Here is a 10,613-nt window from a genome sequence, read left to right on the forward strand (position 1 = left end):
AAAGAAAGAAAGAAAGAAAGCACCACAGTACGGTAGAGCTGTGGAAGTTCTTGCCAAAGCAGTTCACACAGGTTCAGAAGAAGACTGCACAAGTTCCCAGAACAGAAGTCCATTGGACATTGCTAAATACACAGAAACCATATATACTTCAGGAAGTCCCTGAGCTAGTAACAGTTGGAGGCTGAGCAAATACTCAAATACTCTTGTCCTGTTTTATTGTCTTCCCTAGGCRTCTAGGTATGTCTCCCATTGCAGGCAGAACAGTGGGTTAGATCATAAGAGCTGCTCTAATCTCTGGTCTRTCAGACATGGCAATTCTTCATGATCCTTAAACTATGCAGGGAGATTTATAGCTTAATAGGGAGCAGTTCTGAATCAGTTTTATCTTTGACAATGGAGAAAACTCTAATATAACCAGAATGGAACTGCAAACAAAAAATTGAAAATAAGAACASGGTTGCATAAAGCATATGATTTATAAGGACTGAGGAGAGGAAATTACTTGTACTATAGTTATTTGAAAGTGCTGCTCCTGTACCAGCCAGATGYATGAATTAATACTTCCAAGCTTTAGTACTTCAGCTAGAAAGCAAGGCCCTCTGGAGCTGCAAAACTGCTATACTGGAATACTGAACATTCAAGGTAAGATTAGAAATTTTTCTTTCAGTTGTCTGGGTTTTCCACTAGATTTATTTGCATCAGATAAAGATTTAGCTGATTGATCATAGGCACAAGAAGAAAATAAGACTTCTTTTCTCAAGGGCTGTGTGCACTCGTAAGCCATGTCAGCACCAAAGATCTTTGGGTGCAACAGACCTACAATGGTGGGATCACTGTCTCACATATAACATCCAGGAGATGTTGAGCAGACACATCCTGACAAGAAAGGAAAAGCTGAGTGGCTAGGAATAGTCCAAAAGGATGGAGACTGGAATAGTCCAAAAGGATGGAGACTACATCAAGGCATTTTCATAGCTCATACAAGGCACCCTAGAAGTACAAAATCAGGTTGACCAGCAGCAAAATCCTCATAGAGAACACTTATTATTTTACCTTAAAAATCAAATTGCTCTCAGCAAGCAGAAAATAACCTAATAATCTACAGATGGCTCTGAACAAGGAAAAAAAGCACTGTGGAGGCCATGCCGACCAGTAATGATGTTGTTCTGGGAAGGTAACTCCTGCCAACAGATGCTACACAGCCATGACGGGTATGACTTTCCAGGAGGTTCACAAGCCAAAAGAACRTAGGTCTCACTCATGGGGAGACACAATAAAAGGAGAAAAGTGAGATGAAAACRTGTTGTCTAAATAGCACTCCAGAAGCACTAAAAATGGCTCTGCAGCATGCATCACCTTAACATGTGTATGTAGAGCCTACGTAAATAGCTCYCTAGTATAGCTGGGGCCTGCTCACACTCCTATCAAAGTCAACAGGAGATGAAACAGGCATCTTGCATAGTAACAGTCAATGTCTAGATAGTCCAGCATTGCAAGATCAATGGGAGTTCACTCAGCACCTTGGAGGAATCACTACTTCAGGATGTGGCCAACAGATTGCCATCTTCCCACAAACTCCCTGAAATGGTGTGTGCACTCTCATTAGTAAATTACGCTTCACATCAAGATGTGTTAAGTACTTTACAGGATAAATTAAAAGAGAGGAAAAAATATATATGACAGTGCTAACACCATCTATCTTCCAGTGTCAGCTTATCTTCCAGTAAGTCACCTGCACCCTCTACAGGAGGGCATTTTCTTATTCTTCCCCTCTAACAAGTTGCAGGGTCAAGCATCTGCTGAAATTCCTAGAGSGACCTCCTGCTGTTCTGACTCTTTACACTGAAGATATTTAAGCAGGAACAGTCAGAAGTAGGATACTTGTGTTTAGGGTACGGACGTTACATTTGAGACTTCTAAACTGAAATGATACAGAACTGAATTTTCTGTTTTGTGAAGAAACCCTGAGTTTTATTGATAGAAAAGAGACTATTAAAAATGGTTGAGAAAAAGAAAACACCTCAATATGCAGTGTTATGTCCCTAGGAAGCCAACAGCTTGCTGGCTGGCACATTCACCCAGGATGTGGGAGATAGTCCAAACCCCACAYTGAATTAGAAGTTCAAATTCAAGGTTTTTTTACATCAGAAATCAAGTAAGTACTAAGCTATTGAGAAACCAGCCCTAYCAAGGAGGTGAGGCAGGCAGACTGTGCTGATTTGATTGATAAGTCCATCCTAAACTGAAGAACCTGTGTCTCTCGAAAGTTTTCTCTGTTTAACTACATTTCCAAAACAAGTTTATGTTTGAAGAAATTGMTATTTTATGGCAAAGAAATGCGTCAGCCAAATATTTCTCGCCTGTTTGACACCTAACTCACTTGGTCTCAGCAGGAAGTATGCATCTCCGCTCAAAGTCATCCTGCAAGATTTGTATTCTGAGTCTCCCAAAGAGAAAAATATAGTAATTGTACATTTTCTCTCTCATCCTTTGAGCACAAAGGGTGATGTCCTCAAAATTCAGCAAATATTTTAACAGACTAGAATTACTGTAGRTCAGAGGAACCCATGAGCTAGACCCAGACCATGCAACATGTTTCTGGCCTGCATGATACACCCAGACACTGCAAAATGTAAAATCACATTTTGAAAAGTTTACATAAACATACACTTTGAGTTGATCCRAATATGAGACTTATATGATTTGTATTTTCAAGATTAGCTAATACAGATTTCAGTTCTCAARCATGCTAAAAACCTTGAGCCTGAAACAATATTGCCAGGCAGCATGTCTCCCTATGACCAACACCATTTATTTCACTGTAGTATAAAGCATGGTGATGACATTTAAGTGTCAGCACAAAATGTTCCACTGCAAATTATTTTAGCTAATGTAAGTGAAGGTGAGGAAAGAGATGAAAAGTGAAATGAGAGCAAATGTTTGCGATAAGATACAAGATGCTAAAACATGGTGTTAAAAAAAAGGAAAAGAAGAAAAAACAGGGACAGATGAGAATAGTTAGAAATTAATAGAAACTGTGCTGACCCTGAAGGAGAGTATATTTTCCCAAAGTGATGCCTGAATGTGAGAAAAGATAGTGAACAAATAATTACCATGACAAGCACTTTGGTGGTACAAGAAAAGAAAAAAAATCAATTTTTGTTGCTGTACAAGCCTTATATTGACATCAAATTAACTGTGAATTGAGTGTGTAGTCCTAGATTATGCCTGCACATTGAAYGTAATTAACAGCCTCTATCTCCCTTTCCTACATCATCTAAAAATCAGTCTATTTTCTCTCCATTGAGATTCTATCCATCATCCTCTGACCTCTCTGCAAGACCAACTGCTTGACAAGTTTTCATCATTTTCAGCGTYGTCACATCTTCAGTAAACTGAGTATTTCTCTCTTAACAGTACTTAGGATAAATAAACATTAATTCTGAGAGTGTATAACTTCTGCTGCTCAGAGGTTATATATTCTCTACTAAAACACCCATAGGAAAGCAAAGATGTCCACCTTTCCACAAGCTTTGCAGACACTGCTGAAAAGGACAGATGTTCCTGGCACAGAAGGAGGTTTTACTCTCCAGGGCCCAGCTCAGTTATTTTCTCTCTGGTGATCTCCTCGATTTGATTTTTTCCTATCTTTGACTGTCCCGTCTAGAATAGTCTACTCTTCCTGCCCAAAGAAGTCCCAGCCAGGATTCCTATCAACATTTTGAATTAAAATCAAACTACTTTAGCAATTCCTTAAGACAGAAAAATAGATAGGAAACTTCCAACAATTTCCTCTAACTTAAACTGTTCACTTAAATGAATAGGGCCATATAGACCAGGGTGCAGCAGTGCCTTGCCTAAAACTTTAGGGGAACTCGTTGGTCTTCTTCTAAATAAGTCTCTTTTGATAGAAGTGGGAAATTCACTAATTCAGCTACACAGAAAGTAAAGAACCACAAAACAAGGCATTTAGACCATTAGACTAGATTTGTTTTGGAAGTATTCCCACCAGCAACTCAGAAACAGGGTAACACATAACTACTGCCAAATATTCTTTCTTGCATCACGTAACCTTGACTGACCCTGGGCAAGGAATGGTTCCCCTTTCTATCCTCAGTTTCCCACTCAATTGTTTTGAAGAATGATACACTTCAGAAGCTGAAGCACGCTTAGCACACACTTCTCAAGTGGAGCTGTTGTGCACAGGCCTGATTCACTTTCTTTTTGCAACCAACTGCTGGCTGCTGCCTATCTCTATCTGGAAAAAGCTCAGGRCAGCAGTAGGTTCCAAGTTTTTCATTCCAAGTTTCTTCAGCCAAACAAACATTAACTATGCCGGAGATAGCAGCCTTTGTTTGGTTATTTCAATTGCTTAGGGGAAAAATACCTGAAAGTCTGGCAAAATTTCAAGTCCACCCCTCAACTCCCCCAATGCAAGTCAAAAGTCACAAGTCAGAGAAATGTCACTCTAGGTTTTAAATTCTCTCCATTTCTGCACCTAAAGATGGCCACTTCCCTCCTGTGCTCTCCTTCCTTAAAAATAGAATTTTTCAGCCTTTAATTTTTAAAATTGAAATAAAAGTARTTCTTTGCTAGTTTTACTGTCTCCTTGATATACTCTTACCTTGAAGATGCTGTCCTTCTAATTTACCCCTTGAATCTAATGTAATGTTGTCTTCTCATTTTTGTATGCTACCTGTTACACTAAGAACATTCACTGAACTAACAATAATGCTCAAGCATTTATTGTATAACCTTGACTTTTCAGCAGTCCTGACGTCAGATTCAATGACTTGACAAAAATAACTGCACTTTATTTCCTTGTCTCATCACTGCTCCCCATCTTCAATGACTTTTTCCTAGAAACAGCACAGCAGCGAGATTAAAGTAGGAGGCATAAGACTTTTCCCAGATGAAGAGTGAGAAAGAACTTTCCTTTTCTTGTCTTGASGCTGCCTCTTCCAGAGGCTGGATGGTACGTGTCTCCCCAGTACRTATTCTTCAGGCATGACTCACCCCGAGAAAGGACTCCGCAATGTGACTTTTCTATGTACAACACAACTAGAATCCTTCAAATATCAAAGAGAACATAAATGCCGTTTGGTAACAGACTCTGGGTAATCAAGTAATTTGTAACACAATTACCAGATGGTGGGAAACATAACACAGATTCAGTTTGACAGCAGTGGCTTGAGAATTTTGAGGGAACACGGAGCAATAAGCTTCTCCTTCCTCAAATGCTGATCTGGAAAATCATTTCTCAGACCCTGTTTCCACATTAATTGAACAGTATTGAGCCTGTTTCAAGATGACTGAGCTTCTGAAAATGCCCTTCACAGGCCTAGCTAGCGGCCACCAGCAAAACTTCCACATAATTCTTCACAGACACACCAAAACCAAGGTGGTCACAATGAGCTATTTCCTCCCAAAGGCCACTTCCTGAGATGAAACGGATGTTGCCAATAAGTTCTACCTTTGAATTTTCTACCTGAAAATCTCCTCCAAACAGACCAGGAGGCAGAAAAGAAAAGGAATCATGAGCTTTCAGCTCATTGACTTTCAGAAGCAGATAGTCCTCTGACTTTGCAACATTTTATTTCTCCTCCTCTGTAATCCCTCTGATACTTTCCTTAACACCTGGTCTCCTTTTTTGCCATCAGGTACCACATCACCATGCCTCGGGGAAACAGCCACTCTCCTCATTTGTCCTACTACAGCTCCAAAGGGGACCTTTTGCCTCCCAGACCCCATTGCACAAGTCTTTCCCACTTCTTCTCCTGCTTCTATTTCCCACCCACCAAGGCTCAGCAAAACTTTTACCTCATAAAGGGTAAGTGCATCCTTCTCCAGATGAAGTGCATAAACCCGTATGTTGAAACCGGCTACACAGGAGCACTGGAGTCTGTCCCCCTTGCAAGATCCAGATAGTGCAAGAACACAGATGTTTTTTTAAGGGAGCAGCTCTTTTTCGTGCAGCTGACTTGACAGCCTTCCGCCCTGTACATCCCATCCTCCCAGCAGGCTTTTTACTAAGCACTGTGTGATCAGAGCACATTCTTTTATATTCTCTAAAATGCAGAACTGCATCCTGAAATCCTTTCCCAGAACCTGATCCTCCTTACACAGGGCCAAGTGTCCAACTGGCACATTTAAAATAGGTACATTTAAAATATGTATACTAAAAGGAGGAGTCTGAAAGAAGTATGAGGGAAAAAAAACAAAAAGTTGTACAAGGGAAATAAATCTAAACAGCCTTTTCTAAAAAATAAAAATAAAGATTCCTGAAACCACTCCAAGAATTTGGGAATACAGCTTTTAAAGACTGTGACCAATGGAATAGATCTGGAGCTACGAGAGAACTGCTCTTCATGACATCATCTTTAGTGGGGGGGGGGGAAGAAGAGAGAGAGAGAGAGAGAGAGAGAGAGAGAGAGAGAGAGAGAGACCATGAAGCAGGAGAAAAGCTGCCATGCCACAAGCATTTGTGATGAAGCCCTAGTTACACGGAGGTCAGCCTGGCCCCCAAACTACAGCCTCTTGCGAGCGTGGACTGTGAAGAACAGATACAAGAAAATATACCAAAGGTGCAAGCGGTGGAGAGGACTCCATCCTGCAGGAGGGTGCAGCTTGTATGGRAGATACCTAATGATAATTTGAAAAACTTAAAAAGAACAATCCCATCACCATAAGCTGTAGTGAGGAAAAAAAAGTATAAAAAATTAAAGAATAAAAAAATAAATACCCAAAAGTAAYACAGGTCTTATTCTGACATATTTATCATACTTATAAATTACTCAGCAAAAAGTTCTGTTTCACAGAGACTATTTACAGAGTGCTGCACTTCACAAAGCATAAAAAGAAAGCAGAGCTAGGCTCTCAATGATTATCATTCTTAGAAATGTACTGGAGCCAGTTCACATTTTCTCCTAAATTTTCTAAAAGATAAAAGGCTTCCCGACCCCCAGCACAAGGAAGAGGGCTCAAGTTCATCTGGCATTATAATTGAAAATGGTCCGTTTCTAGGATCTGAAAACTTGGAAGGAGGAGGAGCTGTGGGGCTCACTGACGCCTTCCAGTGCCAGACCTCATGAGCTGTAACTGCCAGAGGAACAGATTTATTTTTAAAGAATATGTTTAAAACTGTTACTGTCAGAGTAGCTTCTCCCATTAGTCAAGAGCCCTCTAGAAATGAGATATGATAAATGAATTGTCTGTCATTGTTCCAAGCATATATTTATCAAATGAAAAGGACTCAGGATATTTGGAGGAGCATTTTTTTCCCTGTATATCAGCATTAATTAAACATTCAAAGGACAGATCCTGAAATTATTATTCAYGGTAGAATCTAATCATAAGGTACCACCTTACCAAAACTCGCCAAAGCAGCACAGAGAGCTGGAAAAGATATGGGAAGAAGTTCTGAAAATAGAACTTATCTGATTGTTTCTTGCAGTGATGTCTCTGTCGCTGAAAGCAGCTGTGCTGCAAAGGACTAAAATCCCAGGACATTCCTGACCATGACAGAGCCAGGGCCATGCAAGGATCTCAGCAGAAATCCAGGGCCAGATTCTAGGTCCCTGGTTACAATCAAATTCAGGAYTTGCTCAGTGGAAAAGGGTGCTCCAAGAGCTTCTGTGAGCAGATAGAGAAGCCTCAGAAGGAAGAGGTATCAGGAAAAAGTGGCTCTCTCTCTTTCTTTGCCTGATCTGCTTTCTTTTCAGCTTGTCAGTCCCACTAGTGTCCACGCAGATTACATAGGAGCCCCCACAGTAGCAAGACATTAAGGTTTCTCAGCAGCAAAATCAGCATAAGAAACTCTTACCTCTGATCTCAGCCACTTGCTCCCCTTCCAAGCTGCAGTTCACCATCTCCTAACTTGCAGCAATACAGCTGCATTTATCTGTTTTGATGCTGTATAAGCAGTGCTTATAGTGCAGTCAACAGTTATTTTTAAGCACATTTCCACCTTGCATAATGTTAGCAGGTYCAGACACACATTCGCAAAGAACCAGGTCTCAAACTATTATTTAATTTTTAATATGACATTAAGAATTTATCAAAAGGACTTCTACAAATAGGATCAAATGTTTTATTCCTTGAGCACTTTGATCTTTCACTGTTACCAGTCTGAATTTTGGATATTCTGGGAACATGAACCAAGGCCAATAATGCAAGAGTATACCAAAGTACATTTTAAGGGCTCAATTTTGCTCAAATTCAGGTCAATGTAATCTTGCCTTCTCTTTCAGCTGGAAAAAAGACTGAACCCTGGCAACCTCTGAGATCCAACAGAAGAAYCTTGCCAAGTGCCCTTGACTCCTAATGCCAATGAAAAAAAGACAACAGGCAAAGACTTTCTGCATCTTCTTTAAACAGCGATCTCCTTAAGGAATAATTAACTTTCCTCACCACAACACTAAAAAATGGAATGTAGTCCCCATCCTTTATATATAGATTTATATAAAAAATACATATATGGACAGATATCTTTGTTTCTCAAATCATTGCTCTCAAATTTTAATAGAGGCAGCTCACTAGATCAGCACCATAAAAGGCATGCCAGTTGTCTGCTGGACAGCTATATCTCAGAGTATTTGTACTGGACCTTTTTTTAAAGCAGTTAACTGCATTTCTTATGGGGCAAGGTTTTAAAACCCATGTATGGCATATCCAGAAAAGGTCAAAACTCATAMCTCAGATTGTTATAACTCTATAATTATGAACTGGTCTTAAAGACAGGAGCTGGCAAAACAGAATTAAATATTTGTGTGCCTCAGTAATTCAAATAATTTCTGAAAGGAAACACTATATTTGCAAACATTACCCTCTTTCCTAGCATCTTAGAAAACATTTGAAGCTTTTGAAAAAGCAGSTCAGTACCAGAACAAGCCAAGAAGGATCATATGCTACACAAATGCACTTTTCCAAACTAGTACCCCAGGGTCTGATTCTGCATTCCTTACACACTTAACCCTCAGGGCAAACATTAGCTACACACAGAATAAAGTTTCAGGCCTCTGAACAGCTTATTTCCTCTACACAAGCATCAGACCAGTTCTGAGGAAAAGCCATACGCAGATTACATCAAAAAATTATTTTAAGAACAAAAAAGACAATGCAATTAAAGTTAGTCTGCCATTTTGTTTGCATTCTTAAAATAGAGACTTTCTGCATTTTTAAAGTATTTAAGTGTAAAAACTCAGCTTTAATGGGTACTCTCCCTCTCTCTCCTTGTGGGCAGATATTAGAGCCAGAACTGTAAGTAGACATATGGGGTCTTTTCTCACAAATAAAATAAAAGCTATTCCTGACAGCAAAATGTCACATTTAATAAACAAAGATAATTTGTATAAATTAAAGCAGTAGCAATAAACCACTGAAAAATTTAAAAGGAAAAAAAAACAGTAAGGCAATGTAAAAGGCCTGGAATCACTATGTCACTCCCATAACGAAAGTCTATAACAAGAACTTAAGTGATCAATTTTCTACAAAATAACTTTAATACAAAGTTGCAGTTTCAAAGAACCAGTTTCCCTCTTGGGGTTTTGTCTGCTTGTTTGTTTCCATTGTATCTGGGAAAAAAAAACGACTGCCAACTTTAAAAGATCTGGGAAACAAGTATTAAAAACAAAATCATGATAAAACAAAATACAGTCAACTCATGAACACCATATGGTAAAGCAAGTCCAGCTTTTTAGCACTATTTCAAACTGTCTTTCAGATGTCAGTTACTCAGCGGTTCTTCTTTTTCCTCTTTTTACTAAGGGACTCGGGAAGGAGCGGCGCAGCTCAGCCGGACGCCAGCAGCGCAGCAGCCGGTAGGAGTGCCCCACCGGCTCCTAATGCTGCCAGTTCCCAGTTTCCTTCATGACATCCCCCAACAGCAGCACGGCAAAAGCGAATCTCCTGAAAGCTGAGCACATCTGTCGGTAAAAGCACCGAGGGATGTACGAGTAACTGGTGAAGCTAGCAAAAACTGGTTGAAGCACAGCTTCCTTTGCTAATCAGTGCTAGCTCCGCTACGAATTCTGCTCTGTCTACTGCCCATAAAACGGCACTGGAGGCACGGGGAAGTAAATTAAGAAACGGATCACGCTGGCAGATTTCCCTTGTGGAAAAAAAGAGAAGAAGAAGAAAAAAGTCAGAATCCTTAGGAGACCATAGCCGGAGACGCTTACAACTCCGAACAAAACCAGAACTAAAACTGCAGACAAGGAAGGCAACCTGCGCGCGGGACCGACGAGGGTCATTAGTTGCCACGTCTCGCCCCAGAAGGCTCGGCAACCGCGCCCGCGGAGCGGGCAAACGCCCGCGCGCAAACGCTCCGGGGCTCTACGGGAAAGAAAGATTAAAAAAAAAAAAAAAAAAGGGGGAAATCCGCAGCGACCTGCCGGCCCCGCGGCTTCCCCCGCGCAGAGGCCGCCCGCCCGCCGGGAGCGCGGGTCGCCGCGGAGCTCCGCGGCCGCGGAGCGCGGGGGTGGGGGAGCGGGGGGATCGCGTACCTGCGTTTTGGAGGGTCTCGATGTTCTGCGACCTGGAGGCGAGCTCGGCCACGGCCTGCACGAACTGCGTCCGGGCGCGCTGGTACTGCTCGAACACTGCGGGCGGCCGCC

At 41.1% G+C, this 10,613-nt stretch overlaps 1 protein-coding gene across 1 annotated transcript in view; it reads right to left on the minus strand.

The window, feature by feature from the left end:
• Window positions 1–10,613, minus strand: part of SPAG6 (sperm associated antigen 6) — a 46,835-nt gene that overhangs the window by 27,776 nt on the left and 8,446 nt on the right. Inside the window, exon 3 of the mRNA XM_085318322.1 lies at window positions 10,503–10,598. Within this exon, the coding sequence (XP_085174448.1) occupies window positions 10,503–10,598 (96 nt within the window). The remainder of the gene's footprint in view (window positions 1–10,502; window positions 10,599–10,613) is intronic.

Source organism: Rhea americana, unplaced genomic scaffold, assembly GCF_003343005.1.
Source record: "Rhea americana isolate MKP2758 unplaced genomic scaffold, rheAme1 scaffold_53, whole genome shotgun sequence".
Taxonomy (NCBI): Eukaryota; Metazoa; Chordata; class Aves; order Rheiformes; family Rheidae; genus Rhea; species Rhea americana.